At 43.2% G+C, this 26,854-nt stretch overlaps 1 protein-coding gene across 6 annotated transcripts in view; it reads right to left on the reverse strand.

The window, feature by feature from the left end:
- The window catches only part of TMEM74 (transmembrane protein 74), a 34,956-nt gene extending 17,558 nt beyond the window's left edge, over positions 1-17,398 (reverse strand). For 2 of the 6 annotated variants that reach the window (XM_048286525.1, XM_048286523.1), the window contains exons 1-2: positions 9,570-17,310; positions 7,494-7,763 (exon numbers count right to left, since the gene is read on the reverse strand). In XM_048286525.1, coding sequence (XP_048142482.1) covers positions 15,157-16,107 — 951 coding nt within the window. In that variant the 5' untranslated portion in view covers positions 16,108-17,310 and the 3' untranslated portion in view covers positions 7,494-7,763; positions 9,570-15,156. Of the gene's footprint in view, positions 1-4,550; positions 4,614-7,493; positions 7,764-9,569; positions 17,311-17,350 lie in introns of those variants that run through there. The other 4 variants (XM_048286528.1, XM_048286526.1, XM_048286527.1 and 1 more) reach the window with 4 other exon arrangements.
- Between the last annotated feature and the right edge of the window lie 9,456 nt (positions 17,399-26,854).

Here is a 26,854-nt window from a genome sequence, read left to right on the forward strand (position 1 = left end):
ACTCCAACTTGCTTAATTACCAGTGCCAGTCAGGCAGTAAATTTATCTGCTAAATCCAGTAACCCTCTACTATCAATTTCTGGTCTGCAGTAAGTATTGATAGACCTGGGCAAAGACAACCTGGATGTTTGTGTATGTCTACCTGTGGTTTAACAATGCAGAGGAAAAGTCTTCACTCTGCCATGACAAAGGGCTTGAGTTGAGAGAGCGCTGCTGATAAGGTTTTGCTTTACTGGTGCTGCTTGAAAATGCCAGGTCATAACCCTCCTTTTGTCCTTTGCTTGTCAAAGGCCAGTGTATCATTTTCTGTTGAATAGCAGTTAACAGTATACCCTGCTTTCCTAGTTCTCTACAGGATAATAGAGGCATCCTCTCTGCATCTTTGTACATGGGTGTATACAATTAATTATACTGGAAAAGAACTTAGAGGCAAAAGGCATTAATTAAAGTGCCTATAAATTTCCTGGAGTGACTACTGTAAGAAACTTGGTCTTCAAAGTGCTTTGTTTTAGACCTTGTTTAATCTGTACTTTCTTCCTGCCTGCACTGATATAATTTTCATGAGTAATTACTATAGGAGAATAGACTTTCTCTCTGTACAAGTTTTACTAATAAATCAAATATCCTATCAGAATGGGAAATGAACATAAAAATTAAGTTCTTTTATATTACAATTACACTCATAACCAAGAATTGTTACTAAAATATCATTAGAACTGTGAATATAACCAAAGCAGAAAAACATTTAAAAAATTCCTAACCTGGTTTGTTCTAGGGATAGATAGTGACTTTTCAGAAGGCCCCTCCCATACAGGGAGATGAGGCTCCTTCAGTTGCTCTCTCTATATATGTTCAAATGTACATTTCTCTTAGCAACTTTCCTTCCATATGTTTTGATCCTATTGACCAGTCTAGCCAATCAAATTTTTCCAGGATGGAGCGGGTTGGGGGGGGGGGAGGGGGGGGAGAGATAAATGCCGTATATATTGCTACATCCAGTGAACATTAGCAACTGAATAGGAGACAGGGACCTTTTAAGTTCTCCAGCTGAGAGAACAGCATAGTGACAGCTCACACCTTATTAGACACCAGACAATACAAAAAAGCAGAAAGAGCAACCACATCTTTGGAAAAGCCTCAATTAACAAAGAATGAGACATAAATCTGCTGGAAGCAGCACTTGTTCCATGCTGGTGTTCAGAGGGGTAAGCACAGCACATCCCTCGGGGCTGTGCTGGAGGGGCAGGAAACACAAAGTGCTCCCACGAAGTGGAGATGCTGTCCTACTAAGAAAGCACAAGTTGGGTCTCCATATCAGTGAGATCAATTGCACTTGTAACCTCAAATTTCATTAGTGCTGTATCTGTTTTCTCAGCTATGGAAAAAATAATTCTTCCTTTTGGAAAATTTTGCAGACTGTGGGCCACAGCTGTTAGCAAAGCTCCCATTGATTCAGGGCCAGAGAATAAACCTCTCCACATGCTGTAGTTATTACAAGCTGTTTGCATTTTTAACTCATGCTAACAATCTAGTTGGAGGATATTTTTTATTATTATTTACTGATTTTTTTTTAAACATAAGACAAGAAAACGCATATTAACATGAAAGGGTCTGAACATCTCCTCTGGCAAAAAGGAAGAAAGAAAATAAATTGCAGAGGAGAGAGAGATTTTAACATGTAGTCACCTCTTGTACTGTAAAAAGTAAATAAGAAAGTGGATGACATCACTTATGACCTAAATAAGTGTCAAAATAATGAAATGCGTTTGCTGATGGGAAGCAGAACTGATAGATGCCTCAGATATCTGACTCTGTTAATTTAGAAGTTGCTATCTTCAGCTGAAAAAGATGTTAAAATGCCCAGTGTCCACATTTTATTTCTGGTGCTTATGAATCAAACCCACACAAAAATGAGGCAATCAAAATGCACCAGATAGCCATAGAACTGAGATGGGGATGCTTATTAGTGTTGTGATGAGAAGTAAAATTGTCAAAGATTGCAGTTCGATAGTTTTATATGAACTACAGACAGGGAGAAATTCCCAAAATAATAAAATTTCATTTTCACATTCTTCTGCAAAAGGCTCCAGCTTCTCATTTCATATATTTTAATTTCAAACTGACACAAGCTAAGCTAAATATTCTGTTTTTGTTGGGAGGAGGCAAAACCCTGAAACTCCTACTAAAGTAGAGCATCTTGTAGTGTGGATTGGGTAAAGGATAAATATCTTTTTTTCTTTAGGAGACATCTGTCTTGAAACAGTGTTTTCCTTTTCATCTAGCTAGAGGCAGAGATCTCTAAACCTAGCCAGAAGGTGCTACAAGCTGTAATTGCTGGAAGGTCTGTGCTCCTCCGTATGTGGTGGATTTAAAGTTCAGTGCTCTGGTTTTACCAGTCAACTGCTCAGCCTGGAGAACAGAAGGCTTGAGGAGATCTTATCTATGTGTATAAAAACCTGATGTGGGGCTGGGGGAAAAAAGACAAAGCCAGAGACTCCTTGGCACTGACAGGGCAAGAGGCAATGAAATCTGAAATACAGAAAATTCTGATAATGATCAGAAAAAAACCCCTTTTCTTTGCTTTGCAGGTGGTCAAACACTGCAAAATGCTTCAGAGAGAGGCTCTGGAGCCACCTTTAATGGAGGTATTCCAAAGTCAACTGGATGAACTACAGGCAATCTGCTCTCGCTGACTTTGCTTGAGCAGGGGCTGGACCAGATGAGCTCCAGAGGTGTCCACCAGCCTCTACCACAATTCTGTGAAAGGGCTTCTTCTCTACCAGCACTTTTTATGAAATTCTGAAAGCATACTGACACACTGAGTGCCATCCAGTGATCAGCTCAAAGGAAACAAATAGTCATTGGGACGCTTTTCTGACCAAAAAAACTTAATTTTTAACTTCTAAGCAATCTCTGTTTTGTCAAATTATTTATCTGTCAGCTTGACACATAAGATCAGACTGTGCCTGTACTTCCCATATGTTTCTTTTGCTGCAGATCATTCAGTGCCAAAGTTTCCTGAATATCCAAATCTGACTTTTAGATTATTATTTTGAAACACTTTGGATAAAAACATATGAACCTCAAACTTTTCTGCAGGGCATATAGACCATTTTCCTACTTCCAGCACTTTAAAGATAAATTAGCTTCACTGCAGAAGAACAGAAGACATTCTGAAGGTTCTCTAGCGATTAGTTTAATTAGCTAATAAACCAAATGGAATACACCTATTTCATTGAGATAGCAGAAATGCATTATCTTGAACAATAAACCCAGCATTTGCATGCAGCTTATGACAGCAAAGAGACTGTGAGTAATTCAAGAGAGATAAATTTAACAGGAGAGGAGATGCTGAACAGGGAGAGGGGTGAGGATCCAAGCAGAGCTGGCAGAGCGGTGAGGACAACTGCCATGATGATTAAGGACATGAGGATACAGAGGCAATTGCACTCCACTCAAGCTACCTTTGTCCAGACCTGGATGAAGCATGTAGGAGACACTTCCACTGAGAGGCACAGCATATTGCTCAGGCACTGTGCCCTCCTACAGCAGCTCTGTGCTACTTGGGACCAGAGCTGGCTGTGTCCAGCCAGCTCAAAAGCCTGCCCAGCTCAAGCCAGGGTCCGTCTGTCCCCACGCACACAGGTATGCCCCGAGGAGCAAATTCCCAGGAGCATCTTAGTTTCTCTCCAAGGTGCTCATGAGCCTTTAACTGGTTCTGAAACTAGTTCTGAAACAAGCTGAGAAAGGGAAATATATTGTAAAGTAAAGCAAATGAGTCATATGAAAATGGAAATAAGTGATAAAAATTATGCTAATAATCATCAAATAATCTTCTGCTGGGCCTACCATTGGTTTATAAGGGGGCTGGTGCACAAGGCAGAGAGGGACTGCAAGGCTGGGAGAGGTTGCGGGGGAGTGAAAGAGAAAAAAATGGAGAAAAAACAAGATCGCCTTTTGGTAAATCAGAAGACGGCTGGATTTGTTCAGCGGTTCATGAAGACACTACCTAAGGTTTTCAGGTGATTAGTGCCCCTAGGGAAACTTGAAGAATGTAGAGTGTTCTCAAATTAAATGCACAATCAACTTTTATTCTGAAAGACGACAGAATGATGTGAGAGAGAATTTAAGGTCTGTCCAAAGCAATTAATTTTTAAAAAGACACTAGAAACCTAACTGGTCTTATACAGTGTAGTATAAAAAACTCGTGGCATCTGACTATCCCTTCTATTAAAATAGACAAGAGATAGAAACCTTTGAAAACACTGGATGTAACTAGAGGACATATTTTATGAAAATGAGTTGTTGCTTACAAGATCAGGACTTTTTATTACTGTTGATAAATTGGCTTACTAGTATAAAGAATGACTAATCTGCAAGGGCTTGCCTTTGGATGTTGTTGGTTTTTTTTATTCCCAGTCTTGATTAGCCTCCTGTTTTACAACAGCATCAATCAACTGGACTACAATCAATTCAATATGAATTGTGAAATCTATTTCCACAATAATTATTGACTGTAGCTATTAACATTATGAAATCCATATTCCTACCTGCTTGCTGACAAGACCTTCACCTCCCTTCCATTTTCTTCTCTTTAGTTCCACATACTTTGCCTGACAAAAAAAAATAAATTAAAAATACTTTTCTTATTTTTCCCGCCTTCTGTTCACTGAGGTGAAATGGTAAGATGCACAGGTAACTCTGAGGTAAAATACCTTATCTCAAACACGAAATAAACCAAACATTGTCCTATATAAATGACAGTAAACATCATGTGATCATGTGTGGACACAGGGATTAACTTGGGGTTCCCACAAGAGCTCAAAGTAAAGAAAGATAGTATTTGTGTGACAAATTCACCTCCTGTGGTGTTTGGATACAGATCTCCTTACTTGAAATGCATTGGTTTATCCTGTGTGTAAATAAATGACTGTAGTTGTTTATATAAGCTTATTGTTGTGTATCCTGGAACTTTTAATGGGATGTGGGGTGAAGTTTCAGTGAAGGATTCTTAAATAGTGTACAAATTTTCCGTGTTAGTCCTCCATGGCCTGCATTCTAGCCTTCACCTTGAAAAAAAAAGCCACTAAAACCTGCTCTGTTTACTGTAGTTAAGACTTTGATTTTAAACCACAGACTTGAGGTATTACTGCTGTGCTGTGGAGCATCCCCAGGAGCTGTTTATCTCTCCAAGTCACAACTTCTTTCATTTTGTTCTGTGCAGGAGCAGTAACTTATTACTGGCCTCAAATTTTATCTCAGGCTACCTCAGCCACCCAGCTGAAAGGTAAGCTTAATCCCATCTGAATTGAAGGGGAGATAGAAAAGAATTGGCTTTTATTCCTATGCACTGGACACAGAATCAGATAATATGCAGGACAGCCAAAGAGGAGGAACTAGCTCTTTGCTGAGCCACAGAGCACTCACACCAGCATGCCCACAGACAGATGAGATTTGGGCTCTCAGATGACAACGTATAAATGAGATCTTGATGGATATTTAAATGATTATTTAAGACTCTCTATGAGAACTCCATTTCCAAGGCTCACATGTGCACTCTTGGAGCTGCAGCAGTGCCATGTGTCAGCGGGACACTGCCTGCTGCCACCAAGGCAGTGGGGTTGGAGTGGTTCTGTTTGCACACGTGGCTTCGTGAGGCTGATGAAGAACTGCAGAGCTGGCATCAAAGTGAAAAGCAAGAACAGCACAAGCAGAAATAATGTATGACCCTAAAGCACCCCAGACCTGCACCCCAGACCTGAACACAAATGGGAGTTATCTGGATAGAGGAAGATTGACAGCTCTTTGAATCCAACCACTAAATAAAGACATGCATTTGTGGTGCTCCTAGAAAGACTCTGGTTCCTGGAATCAATGCAAAGATTTGTTCAGCCCAGTGTGCAACATTTTTCTCCCCTTCTCAGACAGACTCATTTTACCTAGAAACTTGCTGTCTGCATTGTATCTCCTCTTCATTTTTTCTGCAGATGATAAGGCATTGTCCAAAACTGACTTAATAACAGCAGTAAGAGAGATGGATTATCACTTTAGGTTATTCAGACAGTAGTTAAAGTTAATAAAGGCTCAGACTGCTTCTTTGTGCTACAAATGCTGTGCAACAGATTAGCCTGCTGGGGAGCACAATTGGAGGTGCTGGGTCCCCAGTCACTCCTCAGATGCCAGGGTAGTGGCTACAGCATTCATTTTCTCCTGAAGACATCTGACATTTGCTTCTCTCCATACTTCTCTATCTCTGCTGGAAAGCTGCAAGTGTAACCTCAGCACAGTTAATGTTCTTCTCAAACACACCAGGACAAGAAATACCATTAGTGTGTGAATGATGTATGAGGTGCTGGGTTCCTGCACCCCTCCCTTTTTGTTCAGGGGTTGACCATGAACTGTTTCTGCTCTCCTTCCCTCCCACAGTCCATCATGGATCTAAAGCTTTGACCCTGACTCTCTGAATGCACTTCTCCTATGCGCAACTGCTTCCCAACAGGGGCTGCAGAATTAGGCAAGGCAGCAGCATATGACAAATGATGCTTTTTTTGTAGACTGTGCAGAGCTGGAGGTCAAGCACACTATTAATAATTCTCTGACTTTTTAAAAGCTGTATTTCCTTCATTTGTTGGCAACATGATTTGAAAGGTCTGTACAAGCCACTTAAAACAGCAGCTGAACGCAGGCATTTCAGCATTGTCCAGTATTGATTTTTGCTTCTAACTCGCCTCTTTGCTAAGACTGGTTTCAATATCCTGTGAACTTAAAGTGAAGACATTTCCCATCTCAATAGCCATGCATTGTAATTTGAACCCATAGACAAGCCTGTAATATTTTCCTTAGCAACATGGCTTAGCTCAAACAGCAAGACTGACACAAAATCTGTACCCTGGACCATTGCTGCCCACACTGAAGAAAGGCTGAGTGGGGAACGAATGGAGGTGGTCAGGAGTGGGAAACGCAATCACCAGGCTGTTCACCGAGCTCAACCTATACAAAAAAATCCCCACAATGTAGGGCTGTTACAGCAGAATACTTCTGCTTTCAGGGAAGTGGTCCCAAGGAACAAGAAACTCCAGTAAATTCAAAGCACTAGTTAGTATGCTCCCACATAGCAGAAGTTTAAAGGAAAAAGACATTCAGGAAATTTAGCAAATTCTTAACCAAAATTAAGGAAATGTGAAAATGTGAAAGAAAAATAACAATTGTAAACATGGATTTGGTTAATCATAACAGTGACCTAAAATTTAAGAAATTTCCCCACTGGGGAAATTAGAATATATAAATAATAATTTTCTTTTCTTTTGTGGGGGAGATCCTCATAGAAGAGAAAAAAAAGGACATGAGGAAGTGCTCTATATTTATTTATATATTTATACTAGAAAGAAGAAAAAAGACAAAGAAAAAACAGGTTTTCTGATTGGTGGAGAGTGAGACAGGAGCACAATTGAAAACGACATTGAGAAGGCTGAAGTGTTTCAACCTTTCTTTACCTTATTAAAAAGATCTAGAAGTATTCAGACTGTCCATAGACTTCAGAACGTTAGAACTTAGGCTGGTAGAGAGCAGAAGAAGAGGCTGCATAGATACATAATGTATCTGCAAATCATGTGAGCCTTATAAAATTCACCCCAGAGTGCTCAGAGAATTGAGCAGCAATTTCACAGCCATGAGCAATCATCTTTGAGGACTGATGGAGGGTGAAAGTTCCAGAAGACTGGAAAATGACCTCTCAAGAGCTCTTCCAGCCATGGTTACGATTCCTGTAAGGATGGAAAAAGAAAGGTAAGACTCTGATCTATTGATTCCTTCTTTAGGAAGCCACAGTGGCGAATAACTACTTGGTATTGTCCTTATAGGCAAAGCATAAAGTTTTGAGAACACAGGGTCAGTCTGGATCAAATCAAAGGTCCATCTGTCACCAAATAGGCTCAGATAGAATGTAACTGCTCAGTAGCCTGCAGCAGTTACAGCTTTATCTAAAACCAAGGGTAGGGCAAGCACACACCAGCATATTCTCTCAGCTCTTAGCAATCAGAAGCTTAGGGACTTACAGAGCTAGAGACTTGGCATCCTTCTGTTAATAGCCCTCTGTGACCTTTAATAGCCCTCAACAATTACTAATCAAGAGATCTTGAAAGTGCTGTCTTTATTACATGAAATCAGAATATATAGAAACTGAAAACAGTCACATACTTTCTACTGCTCTGCCTTTCAGTGAATGTATTTTTGTGCCCAGCCTGGATATATTGTTATCACATATACATTCATTTCATGAACAGCTAATCCTTAAGCAAAGCAATACCAAAATGTCAGGATAGCTACTTGATATTATTTTCATTCAAGCACAGTTACTCTCACTAGTTTGTCAAAAGCTGCTTCATGTTAGAGTTCAACCAAATTTATTTCAAGCTATAAAGAGACAAGACAATCTCATGTAGATAGATACACTGCAGTTGGAGAATAGTGATTAAAGAACTTTATTTACATTTCTAGCTGATCAACATCTTTTAGATCCTTCTAATGGGAAGAATTGATTTTTTTACCCTACAAAAGGGACTTAATCAATTTTGCTTCTGGATATGTTTTATTCAACAATAGCTAAATTTCCCTGCATACCCATCTGTCAAAACAGAAACAATCATTGGAAAAGAGAAGCCATTTGTGCTGATATACAGATATCTGTTTTATTTTTTCAACAGAAGCCTATTGATATTTTTATGCCTTAAAAAACCCAAATACAAATGACAAAAATGTGCAAAACCTTAACCAAATACCTCCAAATATTAGTAAATTTAGTTTGGGTTGGCTTTCCTAGATTTTTTTTTAAATTATTTTGCACTTTAAATTAAATGTAAATGTCATTCTCCAGGAAAAAAAAATTGCGATCCTTTTCAGATTAATTTATTCTAGTGGTTCTGTACAAATTCAGCCTTTTCTGCAGTGCTGGACTGGGACTTAAGAAGCCTTGGTTCTCCAGCTGTCCAGGTGGCTCTCTGGGCACAAGAGGTGTCTCACTTCATCTGCAAAATGGGAACACTGTATGTTCTGTACAGAGCTTTGGTATCTGTGTGCAGGAGACCTTTTGAGAACATTATGTTTCATGCTGCTCAGCATCTCATTTCTTGATCCAAATGGAAGAACTTTCAGTGGTCTGTGGGTTACACACTCGGTGCAGATGAACAAAAACCACACGTGCGAGGTTGGAAAGCTCTCATTCAGAACAATGGCCAAATGCCTGTGAGGTGCAGCTCAATTAATGGCAATAGCTCAGTATTTTTTACCACATGTAACAGTGGGCAAATCTACACATAAATAAGCAGAGAACTCTTTACAAGTTCTTAATACAGCAAGTGTGCAGAAATATTTTAACGAATTTTTATTGAAAATCTAATTAAAACATGCATTATTCGGCTCAGTTTCTACCATGGGCACTGCATTTACATTTACACAAACAAATATTAAGCAGGTTCATTTCAAATAAGAGGTTCTTGTTTTGTTTGGTTTTATGCAGATTTATAACATCCACAATTTAATTTAAACTGATAGGAAAATCAGAGAAGTCTCACCTCCCTGCAGTCTATAGGACTCTTGACCTTGCCAGGACTCATAAACACGGGGAACAAAAGCCCCTGTGAATACAACAGATGACACTGAATCTGTCAAAATTTAAAATGGTAAGATTAAGAAGAAACATGTAAAAACAGTAAAAATGAATTTGTGTTTGCTTTCAGTTAAAAAGCCTCCCAGTCCTTTAAGCCGATGGATTGTCATATCTATAAATACATCTACTCTCTTAACCTCTTGCTATCAGTTGCACACCATAGTCTGCATTTGGCATCAGAGCAGTCACTGCAGCCAATTTGGCCACTTCTGGGACACATTTATTACTGCTGTAGCCAGAACAGCCTAAAACCTGAATTGCGAATTGGGGCACTGTTGTACTCTGCTCTGTGGTAACAGGTAGTATGAGCAGACTGCCCCTGCTCCAGCCTGGACCCACACCCACCACGGCGCTCCACCCACATGGTGATTCACACGACAGTGGCAGGGAAAGGTCTGATTCTGTCAGACCAGAATGAAAAGTGACCTTACGAGGCATAACCTGTGTGGCATACCTTTGAATCACGTCTGGGAGGGAGTACAGGTTGTCAAAGGTGGTTAAAGTGATAACTGACCTACACCAGAGATCTGAGAGAAACAAAAAAAGCCAGGAGAAAACTGTGAGGCTCCCTGGAGGTCCTGCTTAGCTGCTGGTGCCAGTTGCTGCTGGCCCTGCACCGGAACCCTCCCATTGCTGCCCACTCTGGCACAGCTCTTCTGGAGGGGGAGGTGAAGCTGACACTGAGGTGGCAATGCTCAGCCCACAGACCTGCAGGAACATAGCTCCTGCATCTCCCTGCATCACCCATCACCTCCAGTGCTTTCTTGGAACCGCATGCCCACCCATCATCACCATGGCTGGTGCTGGGCCTGGCACTCTCTGCCCTCCTGCCCTGGCCACGGCCAAGCCGGGCCAAGGTGAGGATGTGATCCTGAGGTGGTCATGTATGTGGTGATGGTGAGCAGGGGCTCAACACCCACGTCCTCACACAGCACCTCCCCAGCTGCCTGCTCACACAGCCCTGGCTGCTCCCACCCACCTTTTCTCTTTTTTGTTCTGGTTGTATGGAGTTGAGTGGGACACAAGTGCAGCAGGGTTTGAAACTCTGCATTGCTTGGCACTTCTGGTCTGGGAAGGACCAGCAGCAGCAACACCAGGGAGGGGTGAGCTGGGGACAGGCTTGGTGTGCCAGCACAGCTCAATCTAGCACCACCTCTGCCAGGTGGCCCTGCTGCCTACTGAGGCCACTGAGGACTAGGGACTGCACCCATGGCACGAAGAGCAAGAGCTGATCACTGGAATCAGCAAGGAGCAAAGAGGCCCACAACGACAGTGCTCAGCTTCATAGACTTTTATTTTTGACTCTGTACAGAATGCAGCTGTGATTGTAGTAAGGCATCAAACGCACTATTGAACAGCTCACGATGGACTGTGATGTTTCGCCCTGTAGTGGGTCAGAGTTTTACAAGATTAAACCAATTGGTTTCTTAGTCAGTAAACTTTATACTCATTGCAGACAGATTTTTAAAAGAATTACAAAGACTAAAAAATTGTAAACACATAAAAACCCAACAACAACCCAGTGTAGCTTCCTAGGAGAGTCTTAGGCATTTCTGTCATGGGGCTGGCTTCGGGCTGGCAGGAGCAGGCGAGGCTGGTGGGAGCCACGCTGGGCACCTCCAGCGTGGGGGGCTGGGACCATGTGGTGACAGCCTCCATTCCAATGGCATTCCCAGCAGGTGCCATGCAGCTCCCAATGTCCAGCCTCAGCCACAGCATCTGACTGAGAAAAAGGAAGTGGGAGCATGGGTCACCAGGGAGCTGTTTGAGCAGCAGGGAGCCAGACACTGGCAGCTGTCGCCTCGATGCGGGGAAGCCTCCATTCCTGCAGTTTAGGGAAGCATGGACACCTCCAGTGGGAAGGCAGAGGCCAGGGCTGGGCCCAGCCAGCAGACGTGTCATGAGGTAGAAAATGGGAAAGTGTCACATTGGGCAGCTGGGGTTGGTCAGAAATAAACTGACTAAGGGCAAAAATCCTGTTGTGTTTCCAGGGTACTCAGAAATCCATACTCAGAATCCTGGTATGTTTAGAGGGCACCTAAAACCCACTTTGTATATGCCAAAATTTAGTTCCTCAAAAAAAGAGAAAGCTCTCCAATGATTCAAGTGACAATTTTAGCCCAGGCAATGAAAAAACCACCAACGATTCTTCTCACATTTGTACCCTTAAAGCATTTCAGTATCAAGCAGAAGTCAAATTGTGAGGGTGCATCAGGGGGCAATCAATGTCCCTTGGCCTCGCCCTTTGTCAACGTCTCGTGCGAGGTTAATGGTGGGAAGCCCTGTCCACCAGCCAGTGGGCTTATACATTCATTTCCACCATCAGCCACCAGACAGCAAGTGCTTTGGTTTCTGTCTGCGTTTGGTTTCACAGCACGAGAACCTGAGAGTCCAGAGGTTTTATACTGCACTGTTAACTCACACCATGCTGCAATTTGTAAAGGTGATCAGAGAAACATCCTGAGCATTTTTATCTGCTAAATTCCTGCACTTTGAAGGCCTTCCTTCACCTCTTTCATAGCACACACACCAAAATAAAGAAACTCTGTTAGTCCTGCTGTTTAAATTTTATTACTCCTCACACTTCTGCAGTGTATATTTAGATTATTAGGTTGACTAATGTTTCCTTAAAATGCTCAGGGAAAATTTCAGGGTTCATTAAAGTATTGCAGGTTCATGATCTGTGACAGGCGTTTTACAAAGTGTCAGAAAACTTCTCACTTGACAATAACATACTGACAGTCAGGGGAGCGTTCCTTTTTCTAGTGCTAATAATCAGCATTAAGGCATGTCATGGTTTCTACAAGAAATCCGTGATCCGTACAGCTTAAGCTGTCATCTTTCTGCAATAATGGAATGTACTCCAATTTCATGCATATGTATAATTAAAAAATAAAAATAATAGCTCTCAAAACCACCAGCTGCAGTTTTAGAGCTTCTGTCATGTAAGTGAGAACACGGGACCCAGGCAGGTGAAAGGGTTTTCATCCCCTGAGACATCCACCTCCCGCCCTGCACCATCTTGCTGACCCCAGCTCAGCACCATTTGCCCTCTCCTTGGCATGGCTTTCCCTGGACCTGTGGAGGCCACGGTCAGCCCCTTCCCATCCTCAGGGCAGGGTGAAAGCACTGTTTCCGCCCCCCCACACTGAGCAATGTGCCAAGCTCTGTGGGCAGTGCCCACATACCCCACCAGCAGGCCAAGGACAGAAAAGGAGGAACCTTCCTGCTCTGCATCCAGATTCTCAGGCTAGTTCCTTCCTCGCTTGTACTTATCACAGCAGGCTGAAGGTAGCTTCCAGATGTAAGAAGACATTTACCCTAGAGATTCAATCCAGAATCCCTGACAACACAGCCAGAAGGATGTAAGCTCTTCAAAGACGACTGTGGAGATGCTGGTCATTGCTGAATTACTGCCTGTGAACACGCTGTGTATCATGATCTACTGGGCAGCAGCACCCTCTAATAAGGCAGCTCATTTAATGACGCAGTAACACTGACCTAAAGCTGCAGTTGGAGCAGAGAACATGTGAAGCAGGCTCTCTTTTCTGGGGCCAGCTTTAAAGTCTGGGTACCACAGTATGATATTTACTGACCAAAGGCATGAATCTGGAGCAGGGCAGCTCCTGGGCCCTTGATCACAGGCACCCATGCCAGCACCTGCAGCCAGCAAGCACAAGGGATGGAACTAGCTGAGTCAGACTTGGGTGCTGCACTTGTCTCCTGACAAGAACAGCAGAGAAGGGGAATGAAGAACCAAGTGGCAAAATAGTGTTCAGTCTCTCTGTGAGGAGCCCATGTTTCTGCCACTCACTTGTTATTCTGAACTTTGTGCTGCCACTTATTACTGGGTAAAGGGAATATAAAGGAGATCTCCTCACTCCTTCCCATGAGAACTCTTCTCCTGTGTGTCACAGTGGGAAAAAAAGTATCATTTTAAAAATAATTCATATTCCTGATATTTGAGAGTTAACTCACAACTGAGAGGGCTGTCATAGTGAAGCACATTTTTCTTTTAAGACTGCAGTCAGAGACTGCACAGACAGAGCTCTTCACCCACGTTTGGCTTTGCCAGGGACACATACACACATAATATACATCTACACATTAATAAGACATATATATATATATATATATGTGTATGTATTAACCATTGCTCAGTAAGAACTGACAGCGGTGTACTGAACAATCTTTGCTGGTTTTCCCAGCACAGCAAGAACATGTCAATGTTCCACAGAAACTGACTGATAATAAAGCAAATACCATCAGTGGTACAGGTTTTTGGCTACAGTGCCACAGAACTGAGATTAATAGCAACATGTACCCTTCATCATCCCCTGTGTTAAGTGAGTCTCATGTCAGCCAGTAAACTGCCTGATACTTAACCTCTGTATTTCCTGATGATTTATTTTTTACAAATAAATTGGGTTTTATTGAATGAGTCTCAGAGAGATCCTTCCTGACCTTCCTGGTTATGAGAAGGTTGACAGCCTAGTGATATAAAACTGAAGTTTCAAAAAGGACTAATAGGATGCAGACATGCCCAGTATAAGCAAAACCCTGCAGCTGAGCTTGAATTTCTTCTGGCATCTGTACTGAAGGTGAAATGTCCAGTCTCAGCATCCCCATGCTTTTTCAGTCTTTGGGTCTTTTGAGATTCCAACAAGAGGTCTGTTTATTGATGTAATAGCAGTCGTCATACAAAGACATCTGTCCACCAAGAACTAAACTTCTTTTATATGGGTCACTATAGCTATCAGAAGTTAATGACTATCAATCATTGCTAATCTGAACTGAAATGGAGCCACTGACCTCAAGCTGAAAGAGCCTTTTGTCTCCTACCAATACCATGGGCCATATGGTTTCCTGCCCTTTGCCTCTTATTTTATATTTTAAATAATCATCACTAATTGTACAATTGTTTGAAAATATGGGAGGTTTGTGGCCAGTCACGACCAAGTGGTGTTCTTTCTTCCCGCAGCTGTCACTCAATTGAAGAAAAGGGATATGCTTAAAATTAAAGAATAAAAAAGCATCTCTTAATGAAATATTAGCCCTGCTATTTGATTACTGGTCCTGCTTCTTAACATTCTATCAAGTAGCCTGTTACTAATCCTGCAGGCTTCAAAAATTAACAGCTTCTAAAGTGTCAAGGTCATTCTCGTTCTACATGGGAGTAATAAGAAAATTATATAGGCAAGACACCAGTGGAATGTTTTATATTAGGATAAACAAGTATCTGAGGAACCTACTTATCACAAATCTCTTTTTATTCAGTGGTTTTCATTATTTTGTATCATTTGCATTTCGTCTGGCACATTTCCCTTTTACAACAAGTACTCATATATTGCAAACATTTGATTATAGAGCTTAAGATAACACCATTCTTGTCAGACAAATAAACTGCATCACCAGCTATCTTTAGCTGCATCTGCTTTCTTTAATGAAACATATTTTCCTGTAGAAATGCTGCCTTAAAAATCATGACCACACTAATTATCTATGGCAAGCACATCTTCCTCAACTAACGACAGCTCGAGCATATTATCATTTGCTCCAGACTTCATTCTAAAATTGAAAGATCCATACAGCTTTGCAGACTCCTTGGAGGATGCAAACCTGCTCCTCCGGTAGAGCTCCCCTTTCCACATGGACATCATCAGCAGGCTGGAGAGCACCACGCCCCCCAGGGTTAAGAGACACAGCCCAGCGATAACACAGCGGTCCAAGTGAGCACCGATCCTTGCGCTCTCGTTCTCCAGCCTCTCCATCTCCCGGGCAGCCACGGTGTTGGGATCCACAGTCACATCTCTGGGTACCACATAGGAAATTATCACCAGCAAAATGCCACTAACCAGGAACAAAATGGCACTAATGAACCCATAGTCAACGGATTTCCCAGCTGCTGCCTCCGAGGCAGCATCATCCTCCTCTGAGACCAAGGAAGGAGAATCGTGCACCCATTCAGGTGGCAGCTCCCTGCAGGAGTGCTGCTGCAGAGAGGCATCCTGGCCACCTGTAGGAGTGGGGGGACTTCTTGCATGCTCCAGATTTACATTTTCATCCACATAGGTGAACGACGTCTCGAGTTCCTGGGCACAGCAGCAGGCTTTCTTCTTCCCTCCGTCCTCTTCCCTGGGCAAGCACTCGGCTGGCTGGCAGGGCTGGGAGGTGCTGGAGGGTGCAGGGTGCTCCTGAGGCGAGGTGCCCAGGGATGAGGGCTGGGGTGCCAGGGAGGGCTCAGCCACAGGGCCCGTCTGCAAGGGCTTGCAATGCCGTTCACAGTGCAGGGCTGCCACAGCAGTGGCTGCTCTGGAGTCCACCTCACCCCCCTCATGCTGCTGCTGCTCGTAGGGATGGGAGGGCAGGCTCCAGGCGGTAGCGGTGCCCAGAGACACCTGTCTGCTCTCCTCAGCCAGGTAGAGAAGCTCCATGCAAGCCATCGACCTCGTCCCCACGAGCCTCACCTCCTGGGCTACGGCATCCTCCAGCAAATGCTGCTCCTGACCTGCAGAAGCGGCTTCACAGTACTGGTGCTGCTGTATCCCAGAAATCTTCTACTTTTTCACCAACGTTTTGTTAGGGACATGGCTTGTGTCAGCTGTTAAATGATTAAACAAATCCTCTCTGACATTCATTTCTTTTTGGTCTGCAAATGAAATAGCGGAGGGGGAAAAAAACAACAACAACAAAACCGAACCCGACAACCTCACGATGATACATTAACCAAACCAAAGGGAAGATAACACCAATGTAATATATCAGCCCTCTTCTCAACTGTTTGAGGGGAGATGGCAAACACGATTGTTTTAGCCACGCATTTAAAACTGCAATCCTCTTGCAGATCCAAAATCCATTAGGGAATCTAATCAACCTTTGACACCACTACCCAATTAAGGCAGTAAGTGCCTACAGAGCACAGGATAACCAGAAAAACTGTGTAAAACGTCAGAGAAAAGATATGTCTGTTCTTTTAGAAGCATACAACTCCCCTCCCCCCCTTCCAAATAAAGAATTTTACACTCAGATTCACAGACTAATTAGAAAGAAACACGCAAATCCCATGTAGCTCAGTAATCCAGGATCTGTATTCTCCGGTGGAAATCTGATAATCCTACGGGAAAAGCTAGTGCTTTCTATATAAGATCTACGATTCATCTAAGAGCTTTTGGAATGAAATTATGCCTCAAAGACTGATGACTCAAAGACGGATATTACTTCTCATCTGCAATTAATTCGTTATTACCCCATTCGCCTGGGCCCCATCCCCCTCGAGGCCGCCCGGTGTCACGGGGCGAAGCCTGCAGCCCGACAAATGTGTTGCATGCGTAGGAAACACATGTGCCCCTACAGCACATACGTGATCGCTCACGGCCGCTGCTCACTCACGCTCCTCTCGGGACCTCAGCGAGAACCGGCCGCGCTGGGAAACGCGATCCCCGCCGGCGCCGGCAGTAGCTGGACCCGCCCGCCACCGAGTGACCCGAGCGGTACCGAGGTGAGCGGCGCGCAGACACGCACAGGCACACACGCATCCCCGGCAGGCAGGAGCACGCCGCCTGCTGCTGCTGCTCCTCCTCCTCCCCCTGCTCCTCCTCCCCGCGGGGCTCTCACCTGCCCGGCGCGGCGCCGGCCCCCGCACGCGCACACACACGGACACACGGACACACGGACACACACACCTACCTCCCGCCCGCCTCCGCCGCCGGCCGCGCCCCCGCCCGCGCTGCTCCCAGGGACCCGGGGCTCCCGCGGGCGCCGGCGCCCGGCCCGGCCCGGCCCAGCCCAGCCCAGCCCAGCCGGGCAGTGCCGGGGCGGGCGGGCTCCGCTCGGCACGCCGGGAGCTGTAGTCCGCGGCCGGCGGCGGCTGCGCTGCTGCGGCAGCGCCCGGAGCCGCGCCCGCCCCGCCGCCCCCGGGGGCTCGGCCGCTGCCTGCGGGTCGCGCTGCCGGGGCTCCAGCCACCGGACAGTCCCCTCCGAGTCCCCAGGTCCTGGTACGGGTTCGGAGAGGCGCTTCCGTGCAGCCCTATGCGTGGTCTAGCTCAGTTATCACCCAGAGTTGTTTTCCATAGTCATGGGAGCTCACGACTTACTCCAGGGAAAGATAAAATCAGAGTCTCAAATGATGAATGATAAAATCAGATTCTTAAATGATCCCAGAACTCCTGGAGCTGAGACGTCAAAGGATGTACTCGCTGCACAAGACTTACTGGAACATCTTGGGAGCTCACCCGTGTTGGCAGCCTGTCCGAGCACTTCCTCTGGCCGGCACAAATGACTATTAGAAAAAAAGACTGTTGCCAAAAAATACATAATAAATGAATGACCATTTCATTTTCAGTACGAACCTTTACTGAGTTTTCTTGCCAATGCCTTTACTTTGCCAGTGTCAGTGATAAACTAGAATATGGAAATAAAGCATGGAGTAATCTGAACTGAAGGTTAATCAGAGCTGAATACTGTGCTGTTGTGGAAAGACCAGGCTCTGAGGAAACAAAAAGCATGGGCAGAGGGACCTTTGTCATGGAGCTGAAATGAGGATGCACGCAGGAATTGGAAGTGAGCAGCACCTGCCTGCATGGCTGTTGGGCCGGGAAGCAGAGGCTCGAGATGAAAAGCAAGCTGGGGAGGAACCAGAAGAGACAAGCACACACTGTCTGAAGGAGTCCTAACATCAGAGAACAAAGTGATTCTGCGTAAGGACTCTTTGCCAATTCGGAAGCGATGTATTAGGCAATCAAATCAATTTTGAAGATGTATCCTGCTGAGACCCAAAACACCCAGCACAGGAGATTCAAATCTTTGTGGGAATAACTCCCATGAATGTCAAAATTACTTGCCAGGACATGGCAATAGTAGGGCACTCACAGTGCCCATCTCACAGATCGCTCAGTGCTCTGGGCTGCTTTGGATACCATTTCAAAGCTGCTCCAAGCAGTGTTTCCTTTAGCAAAATGCATTTTCAATGCATTGAATAGTGTATTATTCACTCTTTGAAGAAAAACTGTAGGGAGAAACTTAGAGTTGGGAAAATCGTGCCGGCTGTCCTTGGAGCTTTTTATAACAGTGCCCTCTTTGACATAAATATAAAGGAGCAAATAACACCTAATCAAAGGAACAAAAAACCCTATCTGTAAATTGTTCAACTAGTTTCAAGTAAAAGTAAAGACAGAAAGAAACTCTCCTTAAGGCTATTGTACATTTCCATTTCTGGGAATTAGCAGAATAGGAACATACAGATGTTGGGCAGTGACACTGCAAGCTGCACCTGCCACATCCAATAGACAAGTCTTAATTAAATGACTGACAGGAAAAAATATGGTGCTCAACCCTGGCAATGCAGCCTGGAAGATTGTGAACACCTTTCCGGGGCCTTGGTACAGCCTAGCAAGGCCTTGGGTGGGCACTGTCCTTCTGAAAGCTGATACAAAGGCAGGAAATTGTCTACACATAACAAATGGCCGTGTTGTCATTCTTTCAAAACCCAGAATCTACAGCATGTTCTCTTGAGCACTTACTAGAGCCTTAGTTACTTGTTATTTAACCACACAAATGTCTTGCTGCTCTGCCGCCCACTCTTCTCCCCATTTTGTGCCAGCGCGTGTTGGGCAAGTATATTAATTTGTTGCTGGTAATTGCAGTCCCACAAACTATGGAGCAAACAGAGGGAACCACAACTCTGTCAAGCCAAGTGTTGTCTATTCTTATGTGCCTTCCCATGTGGTGCTGCCTCTCCTTTGCCTAGTACAGTTCACAGACTCTTGGCCCAAAATCATTGTATAGTCACAATTCATAATACTGACATTTCATTTTCTTACTTTGGATGCAGTGAGTTAACAGCATTTTCTTATAAAGAATGGAAGTGATTGTTGCCAATGCTCTGAGGTGTGGAGGTGGTGAAATGAATGCATAGCAACGCATACTCTGCAAACAGAAGTACAGCTGGTGAAAAGATTAATCAAGTAAGGGCAGGGAGCAAGAATATTTGTCACAGAAAAAAAGTGGCTATGTAGAACTAAAAACCAGAGTGATGGACACACAGTGGGACAGGAATAAAAGACTGGAGTAGACTGTCAGTGTTGATGAGCCTTGTTCTCTCTGCTGCAGCCTACCACATCATACAGTCCTTTCAGATATTGAGCAGGGCTATGGTAGCAACACAGTGATAATATGGAATCTGACAGTAGGCTGATAAAGGTGTCTCAGTTGAGATACATGCAATTAGATTTAAACCATGCTCTGGACCAGCTTGTAAGCTCTCTTTAGGTTGACCCAACTATAAATGAGTATGTGAAATAGATGTATATGTTTTTTCTGTTCTCAGTAAGCTATGCTCAGTATAAAACTGGAAGGAGGCTTATGAGGAGCTAAAAGTTTCACACTTTCTATTTGAAGCCTCACTGAGGACCTGACCAGACCTGAAGGCTTCAGAGGAACCAGGCAAAACTGGAACAAGTTTTCTCAATGGTGCATCCCATCGTGGTGTGGTAGAGGGTGGGTTTTGAAATATTCTACTTGCCATCACCAGTTCAGGGAATTTTCCAGTGCTACATGGGATCCTCAGTGAAGCATTCCCCCAAACATTTTAATTCTTTTTTTCCCCTCTCTGTCTGATAACATGTATACAGAGTCCTTCAGTGATCTCGTGTTCCCAGAATCTTCAATTCTTTGCCTTGCACAGTCACAGTTTCCAGTGGGTTTCCAGTGCTCCTTGTGTTTCCAGTGCTCCTTGTGCAAGTGTTGCAAGACTGAACAGCTTCTAAACTAAAGGTGATCCCCAGCCATCGTGGCTTAGAGAATAACACATTCAGAGAAGTCTAGAGAGAATATTGCATAAACTTCCCATTTCCACTTGAGTAGATCATAGTATTGAATAAAGTAAATTGGCTAGGGACCCAATAATATGGGGCTGCAGAAAATTTTAAAACCTATTAGATAAATATATGGACCTGTGTACTGGTCTGTGAAAAATAGCAAACGTAATAGAGGGGAATGAAGAGGTAAAGCTAAGTTCATATATAAAGTGCATAAGAAAAAAGTGATACAATTCTTTTTTGGCTTAGAGAATATAAGTATTCTGAGGCTAGTGAGCAAATATTTGGACAACTCACTATAAGAATAAAAATCCAGCATTTCTGTGTATTTAAAACACATTACTGTCACAGATTTATTGATTTATAAAGCAAAAGCAGACAGGAAAGCAATGTAATTCTGCTGTAGTTGATTCACTAATGCACATCCATTGTGCATTAATAAAAGACATAATAAGTAAATAATTTTATGGAGATACAAGAAACCATAGATGTGTGATATGATGTTCCAGAATTGCCACGAGTAGATTAAATCCTTGATAAAGCCCTCTGCTTCCCATGTCTGAACATGTGAAATCATGGTTTGGGTAAACAGAGCTCCTGAGTATGAACTAAAAAAGTCAATCTCGGTCTTAGAGTAGAGGGTCATCTGGAGGAGCAAGGGGCCTGCTGACCACTTGGAAGACACAGTAGTTGTAGCCCAGCTCAGGAGCTAATGAAGGACAGGTAGGAATCAATGAGCTGTCAGGCTGAGGTCTGCTCTGTGGCACAGCACCTGTGGAGCCTTTATGAGGCTTTACTCACCAGGAGGGAAAGGGCCAGCCCTGGGTGTCCCTGGGCTGCTGTTTCCCACCTGCTGTGCCCACACCAGTGACTCAAGCTGGTGACCTGACCAACCCCACTACCACATGTTTTCGTGCTGATCCTGACCAACCTCCCTGCTTTCCCCTGTCAGGAGCTCATACTCAGCCATTTTCCCTTTTGAATCTCCGAGCAACTGAGCACCCCTGTGTCAACAGGCCTATCCTTGACTGGACCTTGATTGTTCTAGTGTTCTGCTGACTTTCTCACAGCTCCTTCTCAGCAGTCTGGGCTCAGGTGGCACAGTGGGACATGGACGAGCTGGCCCTGCTATGCCCAGACCAGACTGACTGCTGAGTGCCAGGTACCTGGACACCACTGTAAGTGCCTAAGCTTTGGACACTGGGGTGGAGGAGACACCTTCTGCCTCCCTGTGTGCCTCTGGAATGCTGAGCACTGAGCCGTGTGATCTGAAGGAGCCTTGACAGAGCCCAGACAGCTCCTCCTTGCTGTGGGCCTGGGATGGCCACATGTCCCCACAGGTGTCTGCCCGCTGGTGGGGAAATACCAGCACTGTGCTGTCACCATGCTGTGAGAGCCGAAGTTGCCATTATGGTCATACCTGAGACATAAAGGACATGTTTCTCCCTGGGTCACCCCACAGATTGAAGACTACAGCCCTGAACCCTCTGTGGCTGCTGAGTGCCAGGTGTCATGCACATGACTGACTCCTGTCACCTTTTTCTGGTGTTTTCCTGGATGGTTATTCTCTTCACTATCCTGCACACTTGCATGGAAAGACAGAATCACCTCCAGTAATCACACATTAGATCTGGGAGATGTAGTCCACCAGTTATTCAGCGCAGACAGACCTAAAAATGCTAATTGTGGAATGAAGGAATTTAAAGGGAAAGTGAGATAATAGACTACCCTGGAGGGAAGCCCAGCTGAAAATCAGAGGCCGCTTAGGAGAGAAATAAAGCAATCACCAAGGAGATTTTAAGCAAGGTATTTAAAGGACAGAGAATAGTGCAGAAATAAAAGGGGACTGCAGCATAATATGAGGAAATAATAGCTTGACCCATAAAGCTGGGGGGAGGTGGTTTATACTGAATCTGATAACAAAAATTACTCTGTTGCAGTACACATAAAACTATGGGTGAAAGAAGAAAGTGAAGGCTGCAGTTTCTGACAAGGCAAGGACACGCAGCCTTCAGTAATATATATATTGCTGGTGACAGAATGAGGTTTTATAGAAATTATGAGGAATAGCACACAAGGTTTCTATATTATCAGCATGTGTTAAAGAGTTTCTTCAACAGAAACATCAAAGATGTGTTCACATTAGAGAGTTAATGCTGATAATTTATGGAATTTGCCTGTATTAAAAAGACTAAACATAAAAATATAGTAAAACCTTCTTCTCTTGGTAGTGCTTTATGTCCACATACTATAAAGTACATTAAAAAGATGAAATCAGTATTCCCATTTTAAAGGCAAAGAAGCTGAAACATGGGAAACTTGTGTAATTTGTTACAATCCAGGAAACACAGAACCAAAATCAAGGCACCAAAATTAAGATGGAAAGATTGGGCCTTGAGCCTTGTTCCTTATTCCACCTGTTTTAGCCAACAGCAATGGGCAAGCACTGGCTTAGGAGGGAACTCAGCTCTTTTCTTCATACCTAAGGGGAGAACCATTGGCATGAGGGAAGAGAGACATAGAACTGTTTTAAGCTCATCAATCATAGCATCAGAGATATGCCAGGAGGGTGTATCGGTGGGGTTTTGAAGCAGTGCTAGGGTCCCTGCACATTGCTGGTGGCGGCATTCGTATCTAAATTGGCAGCCATAGCAACCCATATTCAAAAGAGTTCAAGGCAGAGCTCTCCTCCCTCTTCTCTTCCTGTCTTCCACAGTCCCTTAAAATGACTATCATGCTGAATTTATGTGTGGAGGAAAGCCTTGCCCATGTATCTAGTCCTGGCCCATTACAACCACTGTAGCATTTTTGCAATCAGCTTTAAACAGGCCAGGATTTCTCACTGTCCTTTCTCATCTCCTAATAATATTAAGGTTCCTTCTGGAACAGTGTCTGCAAGGAGTTGTAAAAAACCCTGGCGGAATACAGCACGCTAAAACCGGGGGTAGATAAACAAAATGGGAAAAGTGAGACTAATCACAGTAATACAGGCCCTGACAGATCTGCCAGACTCTTCCAAAGGGCAACATTTCTTCTACAATATTGAAAAACAGTGAACGAAGTGCTACAAAATAAACTGCAAGAATCAATCCTTCTACAGGGCCACGTGAATGAGCTAGACCATCCATCTATGCATTTTCCTCTCTGACATCCAGTGATTTGATCCTGTTTACTTTCCAGGGGAGTGTGATCAGACTGAAACTGGAAGGAAAAATATTTGATCTTTTTAAACAGTCAAACCTTTAAGGTCCAGCCTGTCCCCTGAATTTTGAGAATGCAACTTGAGGTTTTTAAACAAGACCTCTATTGATATCAGTGGTAGGCATTGCAGACCAAACACCCACAGAGCAATAAACATTCAATTCATCAGGTATGGTTAAGGCTTTTAATATTCTTTTTCTTGTCTATGTAGCCACTGTTCATATTCCTAAGGATGTTCCACTTGCTGTCCTCCTTTGATAGCCTTGGAAGATGGAGGAACATCTCTTCCTAAGGCTGAGCTTACATAGGTATCTGGAATCGATAGTGGAAAATAAAACCTGACCTGATGGTTTTGGTTTTATTTCAGTTAGGAGGCACGGAAGGAAATATGATGTCATGCTCTATATTAAACCAGCTCTCTGAAAGCTTTTAATTGCAGTGTGTTTTGAAGCCGTATATTCAAATGGTGACTGCACACTGTGTTGGCTCCTTCACAAACAGAAGTCTTAGAGAGTCACATGCTGCTAAAGAAAATGCTTTACACTTTTTTGTTCTTGACACATCAGAGTAATTTTTATCTGGTTACTATGTTATGCACACAACAGAACTGCAATGATAGTAAAATCTGAGACATGCAGGCAGGACTGCGGGCACAGTATGAAAAAAGGCAGTCGCTTACTTGGGCAGTTAAAGAGCTCCTAATACATTATTTATGGGAAATCAATATTTTTTGTAATAAATACATACACGTCTATCTGTCCAGTCAGGAAAGCCAAGATGTCTCTATCCCACTGTTGGTGAAAAGCAGAAAGCAAGACCATAGAGGCCTTAGTTCACGTGGGCTAATTACCAAGTCTTCCTCTGTCAGTGTCTGGGGACCCAGCACAGACAGGTTGGGTTTTGCAGGAAGGTTGGCTCTTGAAAAGAGGAAGATCATTTTTAACTTGTGGCAAAGACCTGGTTCCTGAGCAAACAGGTCTCCATTACACAGCCCTGAATGCTCTTTCCATTGCAATGGGATTTATTTCAGTGTGAGACAGGGACATGTAGCTGTCTGTGTGGTGAGAAATGCCTTGGTGTGAGGCCTCCTTGAATGCAATCAGAACAGGAGTGTTGTGTGGAGGAGCCCAAAAAAGGACTGCAGTGATCCAAGCACCCCTGGGTGAGTCCCTAGGGTTGGTGGGGGATAGGGCAGTGCCTGATCAGGCTGAGCAGGCAGTTTGTAGGTGCAGAGAGATCCCTGCAGACAGATAGCTTGTCCTGGGCAACGGGCATCTGGAGGTGGATGAGCAAGGAAGAAGAATTTGTTCTTACTGTGTGCTAAATGTATTACTGTTTTGTCTTTCCCTGAATAAAGATTTATTCGTTTATACATTTTCTCAGAGTCCTCATGAGTGAGTAAGTCAGACCTAACAAGAACATGTGGTTTTCTGGCACTTCTTGGGTGGGGATTAAACTTGGTTTAATCATTTGCCTCAAGAGATGTCAAATACATTGATGCTACTGGTTTCTGTTCTTATTACCACCTGGCTGAGGATTATATGTACACATTATATTGAGGTAGTAGGTAGGAGTTCTTTGGTTAATCTTACTTCTGAGGCATCCGTGCATGTATATACACATAGGCACTCACAAACAGCTACGTGGAGTTTTTCATGGAAAGTGGGAGATTTGGAAATGAATTTCCACTCCTTTTACTCCAAGTGACACACCCTCCCCCACACGATATTATACATAAAATGAACCATGGAGAGCTATTTTCCCAAGCAGACAGAAATGATGTATTTTGAGGTGGGTAGCTGCATTTCAAAGCCAGAAATCTGCATGAAAGATATTTGTGCAGTGCCATCTGGACAAGTTTTTAATTAATGTGGAAAATGAAAAATTAACAGAGGGACTAACAGTTTCTTCATGTTCAAAGACATAATCCTGCAGGGAAAAAAATACCAATGATTATACTTCCAAAGGATTAATAAAGAACATCTAACATGGGTTTATAAAAATGAAATCAGACTAAGAAAAAATATTTTAAACATTTATGGTTAGTTTTATTAATTGATTAATTTTATTAATTTAGAACAATTCTATTTTCTTTAAGAAAATATAGAAAGAAAGGATAATGACAGTAGATGAAGATACAATTTTGTGTATTCTGAATGAGGGATTCTTTCCACCTAATAAAATAATAATGATAACATTAGAGGAGGAAAGAGGGAGAGAAGTATCACTCTGTTTTGGGGCGCATAATAGAGTTTAGCTATCTGTCCATTTACATTGCAATCACCCTTTTTTGCACCCTGAGCATCAAAAGGTAATAAAACATGGTGAAACTGGAAACTGAGTTTTCTGCCTGTCTTCTGAAGTTTTGAAATACAAAGTGTGTGAAGACTATTTAAATCGCATTGCTTTGCAATCTTTGAGAAATATTGTCACTTTTTAACAACTGATCTGCTTCTTCATCTGATTTTCTGGTGATATTTTTAAACCAGTAGCATTTAAATCCCTATTTTTGGATGATAGGAGAAATCAAAGGGTACTTGTGACCATGAAAGATTTTATTCAATTTGTCTCAGAACAGATATAGCCTTCTGTATCCATATATATCCACATATCCTTCTTGTCTGCTGAAACTTATTTAATGAGTTCCATTCGAAGAGGGTGTTTTTATATCATGGAATAAAATTCAGTGGTTTTGTGCCTTGCTACAAATCTGTCTTGTCCTTTTTCTTCTGTACAATTTTCTGTAATAATTTTATTAATGTTTTAATGATGTTGAGATCTTGGAATAACATTACAACTCACAGTTAAACTGAAATGATACATTTTTTTATGTTAGAGGAGAAACAAGCAGCCAGTAACTCTGCAAGTGTGAACCCAAAGGCGGAGGGAACATATGTCTCCCATTGGGAGCAGGAGTTAACAGATTCAATATGAGTAAAGGATGGTAAGATTTCAGCATGAGGCAACATCTCGACTTAAAGTGAATCATTCCCCAAATTGGCCAGGAGTTGGGGCAGGAGGAGAAAAGACTATGACTGATATTTATGTTATCGTGAAGATATTTCTTTACTCTGCACTAACATGATTCTTTAAATTAATAAGCACAAGCATCTATGGCAGTCTAAATTTAGGAAAGATACTTAAAGTACCAAGGCAATGAGTGTTTAGGAGAAAA

This window comes from Corvus hawaiiensis, chromosome 26, assembly GCF_020740725.1.
Source record: "Corvus hawaiiensis isolate bCorHaw1 chromosome 26, bCorHaw1.pri.cur, whole genome shotgun sequence".
In the NCBI taxonomy this organism is placed as follows: domain Eukaryota; kingdom Metazoa; phylum Chordata; class Aves; order Passeriformes; family Corvidae; genus Corvus; species Corvus hawaiiensis.